Here is a 20,865-nt window from a genome sequence, read left to right on the forward strand (position 1 = left end):
CAGGCCCTGAGGTAAGTTTGCGGTGAAGACGGGTGGGGGTGACATAAGGGGGGACGGAGTGATTTTGAACGCTGCTGGAACAAGAGAGGGAGTGTATATCAGACAAATAACATGAATAATTATTGGAAATAATGTCCACATAGGTGGAGTGGAGCCAAATTATGAAATCATGAGCTTCGCTCCGGTACATCATCCTGCTCATTATTTGAAGTCATGCTTGGAAAAACAGGTGTTTCCAATACTGGGTCGCTGTCTCCACGGTCCTGCACCCCCTTCATTTTCTGATCAAGGTTCAGATATGATATTTCATGGCTAGAGCCGTACACATGATAGGAAGTGATTGGGGAGAGCCGCTCAGAAGACATCCATGTAATGGACGCTGATTGGCCCGGGTTAAATCCCTGGAGTCTGTGCCTGTGTAACACGAGGGGGAACCACAAAGCTAGTAATGATCCTAAATGCTGCAAGTTTCCCCTCTCTTGGAGGTTCAAATGATTAGAGGGGGATTTCTGTGTCTCTTTAAACAGGTGCCATATTTATGTGCATTGAGCACAACAGCAGTGCAGCTGAGTGCAGTTGGCACAAGAGCTTTATTCTTCATTCTCCTAATAAACAGAACCAGCAGGGAGAAAATTTGTCTTTTTTGGGTCGTTTTCTTCCAGTTTGGTTTATGATCGATGTATTGCGTCAGCGTTTGAAGCTCATGCCTGTGATGTGGTGCAGAGCAGATGTGTGCGTTTTATAAGTAGAGAACTCTCTTGTGTGATTAATAATCATGACATTGGTTGGTATTGTTGCCTACAGGCTTAGATTGACAACAGTTTATATTTGATTTGTTATAGTTAATAGCTGTGATTTACAAAACATCCCGTGTGTAAAGGTATCATTATTTCTGATGATTACCAACCGTAAACACTATAATTAGTTTTGTTTGTGCGCTCCAAATTATTTTTATGAGCAACTCCTGTTAGTTAGTTAAAAAATGTCTTCATAGCGTATAGCACAGTTTGAAAAGCTCCCGCTAACAAAGAGACAAAATCAAAACAATGTACATGAATTAAAACGTTTATTGAGCTTTTTACGTGCTTGGCACCTGTATTTACATTTTTTAAAATGCCTCAAAAAAGAATTCCTTTGTTATATCCCTTTTTTCACACATTTTTATAACAGATTGGCCTGTAAAATTGTTATATTGCTCAGCACTTAAATACACATCTCTACAACACACCAAAACATACTTTAATTACTCTGTTTTGCTATTGCTTCTTTAATAACTTTTCACACAACAACTTTGAAGCTTATGTTATTGATTGCATTCGCCATCTTATATAAATGCTTAAAAACATAATCCACCCAAAAATAGTGAAGCCATTCCAGTCTTTGAGGATTGTGGGTTTATGAAGTCCTGAACTCTCCTAAAGCTCCCAGCAGGCGTGTGCTGGGAGCTTCTCTCAGTTAACCCAACCTACAGTTCTTTGACTTACTGCATCCACATGTTGTATTGACCCTGTTTGGCACCTCGACCAGATTCTTCATCTCCTGCATGTCTGTGGAGCAGTGAGTCATTCAGTTGTCCAGTTGTCTCTTTCATTCCTGCCAAAACTTCAGACCATGACGGCAAACCACTGACTCCATGACATTTCTAAAATGAAGTTCTTCTGGATCACAGTGAAGATTCTTTGGCTGCATGATGTCATGACCGGATGGCTTTAAAGTCCCAAAAAATCAAGAATGAGTCCCTTGAAAAGTTGCTACTATTGCACCATAACAGATTCACAACTGATAATCTCTTCTTGAACCAGAGCCTGCGGGCTCCTACCTCTCCTTCTTATTACAATCGGAGGAGTTTGCTGTTTCTTTCCTGTCAGAGACAGTAAAAGAAGTCAGGTTGCTGTCCCAATTTTTGCTTTATTAACACAAAGATAATTAAATAATAGTATTGACTCCCTTTTTAAAGCTTTGTAAGTGTTGGAGTGTCTTTAAAAACAAAAACATGAGATGATATCCTTTGTCTGAAAAGTAAAAACACCGGTTCAACATCGACACCAAACCAGGTTCATAGATTAGAAATTTGCTTTTCAGCTGGAAGACTTTAGAACATGGAGGACTCTGAGGTTCGATGCCAGTTTCTACACCATGTGCATGGACATCTGAGAGGAGGAGCCATACTGACGCCCATCACAGGAGCTGCCTCCCTGCTGGCCGCTGGTGGTGTTGCCGATCATGTGCATAGTGTCCATGCTCCCATTGGACAGGTACTGGCGCTCAGCGAAGGCCCCGGCCGGAGACGAGGAGCAGAGCAAACCTCCCTGGGGCTTCTCGGGGCTGGCGGCCAAGCGAGGAGAGGTGGGGAAGTTGTATCCGTACAGGTTGTAAGGGTTGTGCAGGGAGAAAGCGTTGTAGGACCCCTGCTGCACGTGGTGGTGGCTCCCGCTGAACATGTGGGCGGAGGAAGGGGAGGATCCGGATGAGGAGGACGAAGCAGAGCTGGATCCACCTCCGGCCTGCATCACGTACTGAAGCTGCGAGGCTGGGAAGGAACCCAGCTGACCACTGTAGGCATCCATCTTGCCCCCAGAGCCACCGCCACTCCCGCTGCCGGTCAGGGAGGCATGAGCGCTGCCCTGCATGCCAGCAGCAATCAAGGAGGAAGTCCTCTGTGGTAGGAAGGATTCAGAGGGCTGAGCAGAGGCCACAGCCCCTCCTGCAGCCTGGAGGCGCCCGTAGGAACTGTCGGCCAGGCCGCCATAACCCTGCAGGGCCGCCATGTTGCTGCGAGCACAGGCTGGATACTCTGAAAGGCCCAGGTTGCAGAGCTGACTTTCCCTGCAGCCAACATTAAAGGTGTTGGGGGCGAGGTGGAAGGTTGGAGGGGAGCAGGAGGGAGACAGGAGGTGTGCCGCACCAGAAGGGGAGGGTGTGCCCGTGCTGGAGGTGGTGGGAGATGTGCCTGTGCTTCCACCTGGAAAACAAAAAATACAGGGAGAATGAAATACAGTGACAGGTGCTTTTAGTCAAGAGCACTTTTATATGAAAAACATCAGTTACAAGATGAGATCCAGCTGAGTCTAAGTCAGTCACTCAAATACTTTAGCAAGACAAGAGAGAGGTGGACCTCTGAACTAAAATATTTACAACATCAAACTATGTATTGTTGGACTTAATCCACGGAGGTGTCTGTGCGGTTCAACAGAATCATCCAGTAGTTGATGAGGAACAAACAATCCCAGAAAAGCCTTCATGAAGTCAGGACAGCTGTCACCATGATGCATAGCACTGTTCATCTCTCATAAGATTGATTTAATCATTCATTGTAAAAAAAAAAAAAAAAAGTTAATTACAGTTAATTAAGAGTTAATTACATGAAAGCACAGTAATCTTTTTTCTTGATGAATACTTTAAGAGCATCTATCATTTCCTCATGTTGGTAAGATTCTTTCAAGATGAAGCAGTACTGGGCAGTGATGTGTTCTGGGTATAATAAGTGGTCATGATTGATGGTCATACTTCAAATTGTACGACTTAAGCCACAAGGAACTTTAATTTTTTCAGCTAAATGTTGTCCTGAAAACAGTGTTTATATGTCTGTCTCTCTGTCTGTCTGTCTGTCTGCCTGCCTGTCTGTCTGTCTGTCGACAGCACAATAGTGTCACAACTGTCCAAGCTGCAGCCAAGAAACCTTACAGGTGTGTTGTTGAGATCAAATTAAGGCCAAGCTTAAAGATAGGCGTGGTCCTCCTCATGAGTACTGAGTGCTTATGTAGTAACTCAGTAATGACTACAGAGTACTCAATGCAGCTGGTGTGATACCTTTGCAAGACGGTCTCTAATTTTAATTTCATGACGTATCCAACCCGGTGGTGGCAGGCATTAAGAATAGCTATATTATATAGAAAAATTAATTGTCTCCTCGCTTATTATGTAGATGCTTATATAGAGGCATCAGTGTTACATTGTTTCATTAAAAGTTAAAAGTGGTAAAAAGTTATTTTTAAATCAAAGGTTTATTATAGTAGAGAGAATATAAGTTATATGATCTCCTTTCTTTGTATTAATTACTTTTACATAAAATAGCTAAGAAAAGTGGTTTGTATGGGTGTGCATCTCTCCCTTATAAGACGATTTCATACGTACATAGATACATGGGCTACAATACGATTCAGGGACGATTCTTTTTATTATGGAACGATTTGATATGATTCAATCCGATCTGGTTTGGGTACGATACGATACAACCCGATACAATTCTTTGTTTCATGTAGACATTCATTTTCTATTATAAATTAGAGTGGCATTGCTTACCTTCAAATAGATATTTCATAAGACCAGGGAATCCTATGTATTGTTCTTCCTATTGTGTCTATCTTAATCTTAATCTGCGTATACCTCAGTGTATAAAAAACACACCTGTGGTCTCATCCTCGATCTGAGGAACAACTATCCTGTTGTCTGGATCTCCATGAGCAGGGTCTCTCTGAGCTGGATCTGTCTGCACTGGACCTCTCTGAACTGGATGTCCTGACTGTCTGTATCCTCTGCTTCCTAATCCTAATCCTTCCTAATCAGTGTTTTATTACTGATTATTGCTTTTGTTTCCTTGGCAACACTACGCTGATGTTTCTGTGCCGCAGAGTCTTGCGCTGACCTTTGAACTTTTACGAAGGTTTGAAGACACTGTGAGGAAGAAGCAGCAGAGCAGCTTCACTCAACAGATTCACAACTTTAAAAATTGGGCCTATCGACCAGTTGACAGTATAGTTCAGTTCAATCCAGAGGTCCACGTATCGGTGTAGTCGTATCTTTAACTTTAAAACTGATTTGAATGGGTGAATTTTTACACCCCTAGTGGTTTGACTGCCATATTTTAACATCTGTTTCAGAAAATGTGATATGATGGGAAAGTGACACGAATCCCTGCCTGCTGACCTCTGACCTCCTTCCTGTGGAGTGGAGCATGAAACAAACAGTTTTTCCCTGTGGGGAGGTAATAGTACGAGTCTCACAGTGCTGGACCTCCACATCCTCCCTACCCTACGGCAGAGCAGGAGAGAAATGTCCTCCACAACTGGTTGGAATGTATAAATCTATTTTTCAAAATGTATTCTGCTATGTTGACTGAATGAAGCAAGGACTCTTCTCTTATGAACAACCAAACTCTTCATGTCTGGATGTTTCTTCTAAGTTTGAGCATGTGTTGTTTCTCTCTTCATAGGGAGCAGGCAGAAGCAGAATGCAGTAGTAATCCCCACAGGGAGCATTTCCCAGCAGCCCACATGCACTGAGTCAGACTAATAAAGCAAGCAGTCAGTAACATTATGAATTCACCTGCCACCAATTTAACATATAAACTTGTTGATCCACATGGACATTTTCAAACTCCTACCCTCGGACTAATTGCAGGGCCTTACTCTTTCTACTGGATTTGAGATCATGAAGTGTGTCGTAAAATATACTGTATGGCTGGTATGTAGGGATAAATATGGATTTAGTTTTGACTGTGTCTGGTCAACAGAGCCGCCCCACATCCCCAGTCCTCTCGTCAATAACAAGCCACGGACCCAGCCTCTGACATCCACTAAGTCAAGCCTTTCAAAATGAAATGATAGCTGTGGGATATCAATCGCATATTTCTCTATTAATGAGAATTTGGCCTGAGTTCATCTTGCCGTTGGATAAATTCAGTTTGAACCAAGAATGAGGAGGAGGCATAACTAAATAATCCCGGACTTGCTTGGCTGGGGTTCTGATTTTGCACCATATGCATTCGATAATATCGCTGCAGCGCTCTGCTCTGCTCGAGGAGATGAGGGGGGGCTTGAGGGAGGGAGAGAAATAAAGAAAAGGGGGAGAAACAGAGAAAGGAAGGTAGATATATCTGAGGAAAAAGAGAGAGAGAAGGGAAGAGAGGACGATAGTTTGATGATGTCATGTTTTCCTCTGGTTAGAAGGGCTCGAGGTGCTTCAGTGCCGAGGGGGAATAGTTGATTACTTGAAGGGAAAAGGGTGTATGTGCCATAAGGCCAAAGGTGCATACACGCTTAACGTCACTTTACACACACACACACACACACACACGCACGCACACACACACACACACACACACACACACACACACACACACACAGTGTCCTGTCAGAGTGACACAGGGTTCACTGGTGGTGCAGGGACTTTGATTAAATCCTAATCACTTTGGAGCAATTTAATGATAACAAACACATGTCCGCAGCATCACGTCATGCTGACCCCCAAAGGTAACAGAGATAGGGTCGGTGAGGAGTTGCTTTAAAGCATGGTGACCCTCAATATGAGCCATGACTAAGACCGTGTGCCGGTGCTGGAGCTGAGACAAAGGGAGGTGGCCCGACTGACTCGGACTCGTGTCGTGGAGCCGTCCAAAAGCCACAGGGTTTGTTTGACAATTTTACTTTCAAGGGCTGCGAGTGATGTGAAAAGTTCAGCAGACGCCTGCCGACGTGCCAGAGGAGCGTATGGCCAAGCTCAAATGAAGGACAACTATAGCTGATGCAGAGCGTGGTGATATATGCAGGGAAAATATGCAGAGGGAGAGTTCAGGTCGGGACAGCACATGCAACAAGGTCATGCTAATCATCACTGTACACTACTCTCAGTTAAAGTACCAGTTCTCCTTAATATGAAAATGCAGTCATCATCTCCTCACCACCATGCTGATGGAAAGTCAGGTGAAGTGTCCACAAAACATTTCTGGATCTTCTATGACCATAGTGAATTTTCATTTTTGGGTGAACTTATCCTTTAACTAAAGTTTACAGTAATCAATTACTTTTCCTTGTTCCTGACTGTAAAAGTCAAGATATATTGCTGATTTAGCAGAAAATTGTACACCACATATTCTGATCTAGTTTTAAGATTCTCCCCTATGTTTTTGGGAGGAAAAAAGCAGGAGGAAGGATTGCCTTGAGGTTGAGAAAGGTAGCTGAAAGATCACTGGTTCAATACCCAGCACCAACAAGAGGGTGTATTCCTGCCCTTGAGCAAGGCACATAACCCCAAAACTCCTCCAGGGGCTCTGCACTGCAGCAACTTGAGCTCTGAACTCCCTGATAAAATGTATATGTGTTGGGGACTGTGTGTGTTAAACCAGGAAGGATGTGCAAAAAACACACTACAATTGCATTGTGTGTACACCAATAACGATCAAGTAAAACTTAACTTAAAAAACAATGGAGTCATTGGACAGAAAAGTTGTGTTCTGTCAGTAAACAAAGACATAAAAGCAAAAAGCAGCTAGCAAATGTGTCGGGGATCATTTATTTTGTTTTCTGTTGTAAATGGTAGTCATCTGGTGCGAGTCAGATCATCAGCTTTGGATGTCAGTCTTTCAGAATAAAACAAGAGAGATTTCGGCCAGTCTTCAACAACAATGCCAAGTAGCGATCCATCAAAGTGGAGACGCAGAGAGCAGTTTTTACTTTGTATGTGAGTGATCTGACCCTGACTTTTAAAGCTTTTCTTTGTTTTCATGACTGAATAAACAATCTGACCTTAAAGGAAAACACAGTTTCATACTGTTTTACTTTGTTTATATGTGGCGGACCCTGCCACCTTTCTAGCTTCAAACAGTGTTACCTTATTTTCCTCTGAGAACAGCTTGTTTATTCACTTATGGAAAAAAAATATATTTCTGATTTGGTATTATTAACTCATTATTATTGTAAATATCAGAATTCTGAATTTGAATTTCTACTCCAAAACTACATAGTGCCCCTTTAAAGTTGCAATAATATTTTTTTTCCTCTTATCGTTTCCCATTTATGTGTACAGAAAACATCTCATAGAAAACCCAGGGATATTGAATTAGAAGGTTTGACATGTTGTATTCACACACCTTGCTGTTTCTGCATGTTGGTGAAGTCTTCAAATGTGAGGGTCCTCACAGGAGGTCTCCAGAAAGCATAGGTCTCCATGATCGCCTCGAGGCCAGTCCTGAAAAAGAGACACACAGAGAGAGAAACTTCAGAACGCAGAATATGTATGTGTTGACCAGATGACATGAAAACAAAGAGAGAGTGAGAGAGAGAGAGAGAGAGAGAGAGAGAGAGAGAGAGAGAGAGAGAGTGTGTGTGTGTGTGTTGGGTGGGGTGATATGGAGGGAGGGTTGTCTTAGAATGTATTTTGGATTTTTGGATTTTATTGCTAGTTTTTGAGCTTTACATGGTTACATGGCTGTTTATATCTATGATCTGAGACTGAAGCCTTAAGTTCTATTGGCAGATAGGGTCAACCGGGCCCTTTGCTGTGGAGCTCCCTACCCAAAGATCTTTTACAGGCAGAGGCAGCGTTCTCTGATCTGATCAGAAGCATTTGTTTGGATTATCATCTTGTTTTTATTTTGCGCAATGTGGATCTTATTTATTTATTAACCGTCTGTCGTCCATATTGTACTTATCCAGTCTAATCTTGATTGACAAGAAAACTGAAACATTGAGAGATGGTGCCCTGTGGTAACTTGCCAGGTGGAGCGTGTGCCCCATGTGTGAAGGCAGCAGGGCAGGTCTGGTTCCAGCCTGTAGCTCTTTGCTGCATGTCTTCCCATCGCTCTCTCTCCACTTTCCCATAAGTCTCATAGCTGTCCTATCTCAATAAAGGCTAAAAGACCCAAAATAAAACAACACTTGGGAAATACAATGATACAGTTTTGTATAATTTAAATACATTTATTTGCAATTTGTTGCTTTTTTCTGTTATCCTTGTTTAACTGTATAATGAATCGTTTTAGAAAAGTGCTATTTGAAAATGCACAGTATGTAATTTCTGCCGCTTTTTCTCTGTCAGTTGAAACAAAACAACAGATGTAAGTAGCATGGGATCATGGAAATCTATCTGACATGACTCAGTCAAAAAAGTTTACAGACAAGGTAATGTTTTAAAGTTTTGTTCATCTTATGTTCAGATACACATTGCCGACTTCCTTCTTTATTCTAATAGATACTGCTGACAGAAAAGAAAGAAGAAAAAAAAATGTTACTTTGAATAAAATTACCATTCCTCTGGGTTTGAACATGGCTGGAAAGATTTGGGATAACTCAACAAAATATTTAACAAAGGTTTAGTGTTTTTTTGTTTTGTTTTTTACTGCAGAAATGTTGCATATGATATAATTAAATACAAGTTATTTTATATGAATAGTCATGACATATATTAATGATGCATGCGTGTGTGTGTGTGTGTGTGTGTGTGTGTGTGTGTGTGTGTGTGTGTGTGTGTGTGTGTGTGTGTGTGTGTGTGTGTAATATCGACTGGAAGGATGGATATGGGTGAGAGACTGACTGGATATTTGAGGGTAAGAGCAAAAATATTTAAAAGATTAGTTGAATGGAGGGGGGAAGTGATATCGGTGATATTTGTGTGTGTGTGTGTGTGTGTGTGTGTGTGTGTGTGTGAATGAGAGAGAGAGAGAGAGAGAGAGAGAGGTTGGTGTTAAATGAAGCAGACTGAATAAGAGCGTATGAGAAGGAGAGAGAGAGAGAGAGAGAGAGAGGGAGAAACTGGAGTCCTGCTCCGAGGAAACTGGAGCCATTAAAAAGGAGCAGGTTTTTACTGTGCACATAAATCTGGGTGACGTTTCATCTTGAATCTGTACACGGTTCTCCTTCCTGCTTGATTTACATCCCTGCACGCCGCTCGGCCCCGTCCCAGGGAAACCAGCGCCCGTCTCTGCTCCCCGTGTTATTTTAGGGCCACTAACTCCCTGGCCGTGGCAGCTCGTTAGTGCACCATGCTAATCGGCCGGACCGTCGCCATCACAGCACTCATTCATACAGTCACTCTGCTGCGGGACCAAAACCCAACAAATGAGCTGTATCCCTCCGCCCGGCCGTAAAGCCGGGTCACCAGACACAACTGACGACACCACCATAACTCAGAGCTGGGGAGACGTCTATATTAAGACGCTATTAAGAAAGTCGGGAAGAGGAAAACAAGTTGGTGCTTAAATTGAGAATTAGCAGCGCAGGTTTGCCCTTTCTATTAATTTTGAATTTCCCCTCAATGTGGAATTAGTTAGTAATGTTTCACAGCAAACAGGCTGCATTCACACTGCTGCCACTTTACTGCTAAAATCCAATGAGAAGCATGTGAGTTTTTTGATGACTGTTAGTGTTACTAATATCCGACACTAATATAAACTGAGTACTGCTCCGAAGACACGTGGCAGAGCAAGAAAAACAAAAGATGTCACACCTGTTGAAATGTTTGCCTGGTTTTCCAACACTTTAAGCTGCAGCTGCTGTCTTCAACTTTTGCAATTGGCTGAACTGAAAGAGCAATCCTATAAAGCCAAACTGTTTTATTATAGATTATAAATCATTTTATCAACCGGGTTGAAAAGATGTCAAGCAACATTTGCGTTATTTCAAGGTAATTGATCTTGATTACTTTCAATATACAAATAAATGTTTCATTTTTTATTTTGTGAATTGGTTAAAGGTGCTGTCTTCACTGCAGATAAACTATAATTTATCTTCTGACACTTTAAACTAGTTGGCATTAAGGCAGATTATTGCACTAGTACTAGTGTTGTAAAAAGTCAAAAGTCATTCTTGAGTAAAAGTAAAGATATCGTGTTAAAATATTACTTAATGTACTTAAATATCAAAGTGTAAAAGTACATTTATACTCATCCAGGCTTGGTAAGTTTGTTTTTTGAGGCTTTTTTTTAAATTGAATTTTATTGTTTTTATTGTTCTTTTTTTCTATTCCTATGGACCCTCTTGTGAGTCTGAAATAAAGTTTGAATTGACTTTAATTGAATTGAATTGAATTGAAAACAAGGGAAGTGATTATGGGATCCGATATTGAGCATTTTTCTGATTATCAGAATCAGTGGGGTTTTTTAATCTATTTTTAATCTGATTGTCGATAAAACAAATTAATTTAAAAAATGTCCTGCTTTCGCTCTAATGCAGCATGTAATCTGTAAAGTAACTAGTAGTTTTAAAAATAAATAGAAAGTACAACATTTGCCTCTAAAATGTAGTAGAGCGGAAGCATAAAGAAGCAAAAAATGGAAATATTCCAGTAAAGTACAAGTACCTCCAAATTTTACTTAAGTACAGTACTTGAGTAAAGTTACATTCCATCACTGACTCGTACAGTTTACATTTAGATTTCACATTAATTTTGCAACTTGAAGCTCACTTTTTGCGTTGTTCAGCCCTACCTGCTCAGACCAATGACTAGATGAGTTCATTGTCATGGCAACAACACACTTTTTCAATTCAATGAGTTAACTGTATCTTCTGCATTATTATATATTTTTTAACCTTTTTATGTTTTAACCTTTGATACCACTCCTTACAAGTGATTAAAAAAAACAATCACTGTTCAAACCCACTGAACTGGACTTGAATTTGAGTCAAGAATCAAAGATTTCCAAACACGCCAGATATGTTGACATGCTGCTACAGGAAAATGAAAACGATGCACATCTGATCTAACTGTGCTGCCAAAAAGTCTTGGCTTTAAATTCAGTGGATATGAATGTGATACTTCAGCGCAGTATACAGATAAAGAATGTATCTGACGATGTCAGACAGGATGGAAAGATGTTCTCTCTTCCTTTTTCCTACACTTTTTCATTACATGTTCCCCTCAGTCACATACCTTGGCTCCTATGCATTCACATATCTTCACGTCTCAAACTATTATCCTATCAGTTTATGATTGGTTATATCTACTGGTCTACACATGACATGATAAAAATGACTACTTGATTCTGTGACCCAGCAGCTGCAACCAGTAACAACAGAACAAAAGGAAGCAGCAGAAAAATGACAGATGAGAGAGAAGACACAGCACTTGCTCATGGCTTACATCAAAACATCTTGGCGAGGATCCACAGTATGTTTACAGAACGTGACTGCCTGTCTTTCTGGATGTCTCGCTCATGTATGGACTGAAAAAGTAAACATTCCTAATTGACAGGTAAACCGGACACTCATGTTTTCACAGGTTCAACTATGTGTGAACTGGAGGAGTCAGAATTCATTTGAAGAAGGAAGTGCATCCAACTCACCCCTCCCTTAATGAAATGTAAACGCAGATAATATCCACCTTTTGCACACAGGAGCCAATCACAAATCAGACTATCCATTATTAAACGAACAAGCTGCACTGAAGCTGATGCTTACATCCACTGCTGTGCATCAACATGCTCATATTTTTGGCAAACATTTAACGTAACCGTTTGTAACAACTTAACATTTTATGAATGTGAACACGATCGTCATTAACTCTTGCAAGAGTTAACATCACTTGCAAGTACAACGAGGCATAATGAAATGGAACAGTTGAGCATATTTCAACTAAAAAAAGTCGCAAGAAAAACAAGACACACAGGCTTACCATAAGAAAACAATGGCTTTGCTGGCAACACATTTATGCCAATCAGCTTCTAATAAAGGCTGTCAGTCAGAAACAACCTCTGATTGGTCAACAGCCACAAGGCTGCCAAGCAAGTGACTACAGTTCTTGTATCCATTTCAACATTTGTAAGTGTGACACCACTGGATATTTTTGGACATGGGACCACTGTGTTTCAAAATCTTTGTCAGCTTGAGACCTCTGGATTCTTTGAAGGAGACCGCAGGGGCTGGGGAACTAAAGCCAATCACCACCACTGAGCCTCCATCAGTGATGATGTTAAAGGGCTGTGTTGCTTTTATTTCTTATAAATTTTATTCTTTTGAATTTATTTTAAAATCTTTTTTTCTTGCTTTGTTTTCAATGCTCTTACTTTTTACACCGTATTTATTTTGTGTATCTTTTTTTTTCAAAAAATTATATATAACTTACATATAAGTTATATATAACTTACATATAAGTTATATATAACTTACATATAAGTTATATATAACTTACATATAAGTTATATAGAACTTACATATACGTTATATAGAACTTACACATAAGTTAGATATAACTTTATTATATAACATTTTTTTTCATTGTTAATGCTCATCCCCATATTTCAAGACAGAATCTTAGTAATCATCATCAGCATTGTTTATTATCATAGAACAGTCTGAACTGAAAATGTGCAGGTTTTTATTCATTAAAAATCACATCTGAGCCACATGGAAGAAAGAAAGAAAAACTTTCAGCTGTGATGTGAAATCTAATGTAAAAATAATATACACAGTGTGTACAAATACATTTTACGATCACTAGACACCCTTATATCCAGAGTGACCTACTGTATGTGAGCAATTTAACTCTTAAATCACCATAATTATGCAAAAGCAGCAGGATGAAGGTCAAAGGTCAGAGCCTCAGCTCTCTAACAATATTCAGGAACGATCAAAGACAAAGAGCCGCTCTAGACACAGAGAATGGATTTTAAAATATTGAGAAAGGGTTTTTAAGGTGACAGAAGCTGAGCTCTGAACAGAACAAATCCTAACAGGGCCAAAAGGAAGGCATCACAAGCGATACGTGGGGATAAATTCATACTCTCTGTCTCCGGACAAATAGCTCATTCTCCCTTATCTTTTCATCTGTAGCTTTTCTGCAATGAAATTCTAATGCCAGTTCATAAATCAAACGGTCTATTGTTTGAAAAACGAAAAAAGATGTCTCAAATATCTGTGTGCCAATAATGCAGACCAGATGATGGGGCTGCTTTCATGTTCGGAGGCGTCTGGTGGTTCAGAATACCCCCTCTCCTTCCTCCTCTCCTCCACCAAAGCTATATGTGATAATTCAGAGACTGACAGAGAGAGAGACGAATCAAGAGAAAGGAGAGACAGAGAGAGTGAAGAAGGAAAGAAGGAAGAGAGGACAGTAAGGAGGAAACTTAAAGAAAGCAACAAGCAATAAAGGAGAGACGGTGAGGGCTTGTCTTTACACACAAAATCAAACATGTTTAATTATTCTATTAGCTGTCTCTTAAAGTATGTGATGACCAGTACATGACTTATCACTCAAAAATGTCAACAGCCAATAGGAGTGCTGTCTCTGGCTGACATCAGCACAGCTGTAGTGATAACACAGTTGATGCAACGGCTAACAGAGCGACGAAAGGTTTGGACCAGTTGGGTTGTGTGTGTGCTGTCACACAGTTTGATGGTGACAGCAAAACAGTGCAACACCCTGTCTGTCTCTGTCTCTGCATGGTGTGTGTGTGTGTGTGTGTGTGTGTGTGTGCGTGTGTGCGTGTGTGCGTGTGTGTGTGTGTGTGTGTGTGTGTGTGTGTGTGTGGTGTTTGCTAGCCTATATGTATAATATGAGCTTCCTTACTAGGGCTAAGAGTCGACCTATCTTAAAGAATCCTGTTTGAGTCTTATAATGACTGAGAGGTTGTTTTTTTTTTGTTTTTTTTAGGTTTGTTCTTTGGAAGTGTAAAAAAAAAACATCACTTCAGACAGAGTGTTAATAATCCTGTGAGCATCTATTTGGTAACTTTTAGCTCAAACTGTAACTTTTAGCTCGACCTCTCGTGTCATTGTGGTCCACGCAAGAGGGTTGAAATTAGAGGGGTTGCCTCCTCACACTTTACACCCTGTCATGAAAACTCACAGGTGTCTGCGTGTGTCTTGAGATTTAAATGGAAAATATCCTGGAGCAAAGGTCCAGAAAATCATAATTTGTAATTTGTGTTATAATTCATTGCCATGTAAAGTGTTTTATTTCCAGTGTCCTCAGTTAGGACTGTAGTGGGTATTTTTTCTGTCTAGAACATTGTCTAGTAGCACGGCATCACATTGCCATTTGTAAAAACTGCCACGACCTCAGATATGAGTAATACGAGTTTTGAATTGCCTGTTGAAAGAATAAACATGTATGAGTCGTTATTGATTAAAAGCTGTTTCTCTTGTCCATTTTACAAGAAATTCAGTCAGTATTTGAGTTTGCTGGGCCGCTAGTGCTGTGATGGCAAGTTTACAAGGAGGACGTATTTTGGTCATTTGGCTAACAAGAGGGAATGGACCCCCTTCCACGCCCCCCCTAAAATCACCTACCCCCTGTAATAGTGTAGTAATGACTGCTGAGTAGTACTGGGCTGGAACGTCTACATGTTGATGGATCGGCTGGTGTGATCCCATCGCAAGATTGTCTTAAATTTTACTCGGTACCAGGTCCTAAATATGTGTTGCAGTCATGTATGAAGTTTTATGTATCAGGTGTGTAAAAAAAAATGTATTAGACAGGAACAATGGAGTCACAAGGAAATGCAATGACAATCACAAATGTAAAATCCATGAGCAGCTCACTGTAGATGTTGTGGATGCAGAAAATGTTAAGATAATATTATTCAACCATTAAAGCAAATGTGTCAGCAGTGTGTGTAAAAGTTGGCTAATGGTTTACAGCTAAGATTTAAGCTGGATGTATGCTTGTGTGTTACGGTTTAGCAATGGTACGTAGAAACATCATGTGCCGGAGCCTACCTGCACATTGTCTAAATGTTACCATGAGTTGGACCTTGTTGCTTGTATCTTGTTCTACTACAAGAATCTGATGCTGGTTGAAAAATGTTGTCAGAAAAACCACATCAAGAAGCTTCAATGCAAACTTTCTGCTGGCTACAACCATCACATTATACCACACTAAATGAAGAATATAAGCGCAGTGACTTTGGGATAAAAAGCCTGACACGGCCTGATAATGTACAATTATGTGTCGAGTCATGTGGTGCCAATACAACAAACAACTGGTGAAATCTGATGCTGATCTAATGAATGAATCCCCACTTCTGGTGTCTACATTTTAATGCATGAACAGTGTTTCATTTTGAGACTTTATGCACATTTCATGAGATGAATGAGAGAGAGGGAAGGTTTATAAGTGACCCTGTCCACCATGACTCTCTGTAAGTCTGTGCTGCAGATCTGAATTGTTCCTCCTGAGCAACAGACAAAGCAGCTGTTTTTATATAGAGCAGCATATGGTACTAAGTGCTATCTTCAGAGGATTATTTCCATATTAAAAAAAAGACACATTAAATGGTAACAGGCTGTGGCTGCTCAGTCAGTAGAGTGATGGCGTGGTAATGTACCTGTTTCTGCCAGAGTCCCGGAATCCTTTGGCGAACGGGTTGCGATCGATCTTTAGTCTGGTGATCTGCAGAAAAGAAAAACATGGAAAGGAGATGTTTGTGATTAGAGCAGCTTAACGTGAATTTGTTTTGTTTTTATTCAAATCACTTAGTTATGCCAATATGTTGCAATCAATTATGGAGATTTTGAAAGCTGCAAGCCACCCGTTGTTTTCTGGACAACAACATAATTGGTTCCTACCATGTCAATTGCCAATTGGCTCCATAATCCAAATGGTTAGTTTGAAGAATTAAAGTGGTTGAATTCTGGGAAATTTAATAAAAGAAAATTTTACAAGCGCCACCTGAGAGCTGTTCTAGGAAGACGATGCCCTCCTCAATGTAGTTACAAGGCAATCTTGTTGAGACTGAGGCTCTATATTTATTTGACTTTGGCATACAAAGCTGCTTGTAAAAGTGCTCATGATTTTGATCACACTCACACCAAATCTGTAGTGACTGGTAAAATAATCATGCATTCTGCAGGAAATAATAAAAAAAAAAAAGATTATGCAAAATGAATTTGGCAAGGGTTGTTTAAATTTGCACTAATTGTTGGGACTACAGGATCCCACATTTGTGGGGACTAATTGATGCTATTCTTCTGTGAGGAAATAAAATAAGAGACCTGCTGGTTCTGGTAGGCGGTGACGGTGGTGAAGACAGTCTCAGGGAAGCTGAAGGTCTTAACTCCCTCCCCACTGGGCACCGCCTTGTTTGGAGACAGTTCGCTGCTGAAGTCCTTCCTGATGACGTGGACTCGAGGCTGATACTTGTGCATGGAGTGGAGGATGATCTGAAAAAATATGAAAGGACAGAAGGTGAAGTGGAGCTAATATTGTTAATTTATTTGTAGTGATGGTGTGATCAGGACATAACATTTTCCAGTCCTCACAATCTATTTTTAGTGCTTATAAATTTAAAAATACCCAGAGAAAACATAGAAAGTGCAGATTCTTATATTTCTTTAATGGCAGGTTGACAAAGCAAGAATATTTCAAACTTCCAAACCAAGAAAGTGAATTTGACAAATGAATGCCCTCTTAAGTTTAGTCATTTATTCTAACACATTCTCAGTCAGTGACTATAAGCCTCAAACTATGACGCTCTACCATCAGTTCTGTATGTGAATGGCTCTGTGCTTAAGTTAGCAAAAATATGCTACATGCAACATCTGGTTAAACTTTCAAAATAAAGCTTGCTGACAAAATGTTGCGGTTAGGTCTAGGCACAAACAATACTTGGTTAGGTTTAGGAAAAGAGTATACTATGGGTTAACATAATTACATTCAGTCACCTAACCTAATCTGGACTCTCTCTTCTCACACCCCTGACCCGAGGGGAAAAGTCCTTTGTATGACCCGTGACCACCCCGACTCGCTGTTTATTAGTTTATTATTATTACTTAACATAAAGATCCTTATAATCAGGATTAGTTAATAGGTAATAAGGCCCTTATAAGTCCTAATAAGGTGCCTAGTAGTCACTTTTGAGACAATAAAAGCGTTAATAATAGCATTTATAAACATGTTTATTGTTAGATTATAGGATGAGACAATAAGGCATTGTTAGTTGAATAGTTATCTATTAATAAGTGCATTATAAAGGATCTTTTACCCTAACAAGGTGCTGTTCTCACTTGAGATCTGGTAGCTTCAAAAAGCAAAGTTAACTGCTAATAAATGCAATAAAGGCTAATGAATAAAGTATTATTAATTTTAATAAAGCAACAAAATGCTTAGTAAAAGTTTAATCACGTTTAAGTTAGCTAAACTCCATAAATGTGTTTGTAATGCTATCATAAACAATTATAATAAACTCATAAGGATTTTATTAACACTATTAAGCAGTCAATAAACTGTGCCGATTAATGTCTTATAATATAACAATAAGCATGTTTATTATGCTATAATTAACACTTATATAGTTTTAATAATGTTAGTCAGCATCTAATAAGGACTTATAAGGGCCTTATTACTTATTAAGGAACACTTATTAAAAGGACCTTCATTTAAAGTGTTACCCAAATCTGTAGGCATGTGTGATTGTGTCTCAAAACTCTCAGTTCAAGACAAAACACAAAACCTGCAGTCTCAGTTTTCCTCTCTGCAAACACACAATACATGCAAGTCCTCAGTAACATCAATTAGACTCATTCTGTCAGGGCGACGTGTCATTAAGAGGAAACGAGTTCACACTGCAGTGATGCTCGCAGGAGGGCCGAGGATTATTTCACAGCAGAGCAGAGGCGTCAGACGGTGTCGGCCCCAGCCTCGCCTCGGGGCCTCGGTCTGCTCTTGATTAATCTGAGAGTGAGAAAACCAACCCAGAGCCAAACACCCCGACCCACCAACCCCCACCCCCCCTCCCCTGCTCTGCTGAGACTGAGGGGGTCATTTCAAACCAGGGCCGTGGGGGGAACTGTTCTGAGTATCAGAAACATTACATTTAACATTCCAGACCTCAAGTCACACACACGCACAAAAATACACACACACCAACACCATACACCAGTAATGACTGGACTGCAGCATAGACACACACAGATGTATGCTGTAATCTACAATCCTTGTTTTTTAAATGTTTTGTCTCTATCTGTGTTGCTCAGAGCTAATTTCTGTGGTGTTTTCAGCACATTATATCCCGAGATCACCTGTCGATCAAACTTTGTGGGCAGGGCTGTGGTGTCTTTTTTCCCCGGGTGCTCACCAAATGTTAGGCAAAACTACGTTTTCCCAAAGAAACAAAAGTCTCCTGGCTGCATGTCTTGGCATCAGTTTTACACAAGGGAAGACATACTTTCAAATTGTGTGGCTTGTTTTCCTGCTGCTGCTCTCTCAATTGGTTAAACAGCATTTCAAAAATGGAAATTTCAGAATAAAAGTAGCCTGTCACACATCAAGGTTTCAAAATAATGCAGTGCAGATTTGTCTCTTCGTGTCAACTCTTTGAGGATATGTTTTTTCATTGTCTGTTCTGCCATTGTAGCCTCAAGTGTTCAAGCAGAATCCACTTCTTTTTAAATCTTTTCTAAAACCATTGCTATAGAGGCAAAAGTGTAACACGTACAGTGTTGGTTGATTTTTGCCAGAAAAGAGCTTAAAAAAAAGAGCTGGATTAGCAAATAGAAAAGCTTTTACGAAGTGGATGCAGGTTGAATTGCTGTCATGTTTTAGTAACAGAAATGTTACGCACACACACACACACACACACACACACACACACACACACAAACACACTCTCACACACAGCTGCCTTATGGCCCAGAGGAGTCATGCTTGTAGTCCCTGGTCGGCCTGAGGTGATGTAAAGTCAAAGCGGATCACACATCGACGTGCTGAACTGAGAGGGCAGCCAGAGGACATCAGCTGACAGTTGTTCACGCTCAAATACAATTAGGCTTAATAAGTGATGTTTTCAGTTTCATGGTTGGTAATGACGTTCTTTTCATCCCCTTTGAAAATCATCTGGACATTCACACCAGAGAGACACCAACACATCCCTCATAACAGATGTTGTGTGTATCTCCATAAAGTCAAATCACACCAGACTTTGTTTACAAAGCACATTTTACATGACAGTGTGGTTGAAATTGATTTTCAAACATAGTTAAAAACACTTTGATGACCATAAAATGTGGTGATCAAAGCAAAGAATCCCACAGGCTGGTTTAAACTGTCAAATTACTGGAGAAACTGCATCCCGTTACAGCCAGGAACAATGAGGACTCATCACTTTGGGTCACGGGTGGTGACAGTATTGATATCACATCATGTGAAAAACTTGCATCTCTAAACTTCCAGACTCCCTACTGAAGGAAAAACAGGCAAATGTTTAAAGCAGACTTTGTAGAAAATTCTTCAGCGGAGCTCTGAATGAACGGCATTGATACATTACAATGCAATGGATCATTAACAACAAAGCAACTATAAAACAAAAGAGAAGTCACAAAAAAATGTTGGCTATTCCAGCCTGCCTCAGTCTTTTATTAGGTTTTCCCATGGACCAGCGAGGACAGGCAGGAAATAGACGACAGGCCAGAGCGACAGCATGAGGCAGATCTGAACCCACGAGGACCAGAGGCACACGGGTCTGGCGTCACACGGACAAAAACTTTTCAAGTGCCGTTAGTTTACAGTATGACATCCTGTGTGAGACCCCAAATGACGTCAAGCTGCTTGATTTTGTTTCAGCTGATGTACGACACAAAGTCCTGATGCAAATGTTGCCTAAAGCAAAAAAGTAACATCCGTCAGGTGATCTTTGAATTTTTTACTTTAAATTCAACCAGTTTGTGGTGTCAGTGCCACGATGGTAAAGGAAGAATTCTATACAAGAAATTGTGAATTATTATCAGTATCAAGTAATTAACTTTTGTATATACATTCGGGCTGTTAAATACAGAAGTGTATGTGATGGATGTATGGAAAAATGGATCAGTAATATGTTATAAGATGAAAAGTTTGTTGATATGACAAGATATTTTCACGTTATAACAAACTTTTCTTATTCTATTGTCTTATGTTTTTGTGTTGTTTTGTTTGTTTTTCATCTCTGTAAGTTTTTTTCTTCCTTCCTAAAATTTAGTGTATTTAATTTCTCTATGAACGTGGTGTATCCCTAGTACTTTATGTAATAAAATTTAATTAAATAAAAAAAAAACAAAAAAAACAAAAAACTTTTCTTGTTATAACAATATACCATTTACTTTGTCATAACATAAAACATTTTACATTTTAACAAAATATTTTCACATTATATTACCACGTTTTACCGTCAAACATGTCATG

The 20,865-nt window shown here is 40.0% G+C and overlaps 1 protein-coding gene across 1 annotated transcript in view; it reads right to left on the minus strand.

Annotated features, from left to right (window-relative positions):
* Positions 1 to 2,129: 2,129 nt before the first annotated feature.
* tbx15 (T-box transcription factor 15) overlaps positions 2,130 to 20,865 on the minus strand; it is a 48,134-nt gene continuing 29,398 nt past the window's right edge. Inside the window, exons 5-8 of the mRNA XM_073474128.1 lie at positions 16,704 to 16,871; positions 16,037 to 16,101; positions 7,868 to 7,965; positions 2,130 to 2,962 (exon numbers count right to left, since the gene is read on the minus strand). Coding sequence (XP_073330229.1) covers positions 2,130 to 2,962; positions 7,868 to 7,965; positions 16,037 to 16,101; positions 16,704 to 16,871 — 1,164 coding nt within the window. The remainder of the gene's footprint in view (positions 2,963 to 7,867; positions 7,966 to 16,036; positions 16,102 to 16,703; positions 16,872 to 20,865) is intronic.

The sequence above is a fragment of the Pagrus major genome, chromosome 9, assembly GCF_040436345.1.
Source record: "Pagrus major chromosome 9, Pma_NU_1.0".
In the NCBI taxonomy this organism is placed as follows: Eukaryota; Metazoa; Chordata; class Actinopteri; order Spariformes; family Sparidae; genus Pagrus; species Pagrus major.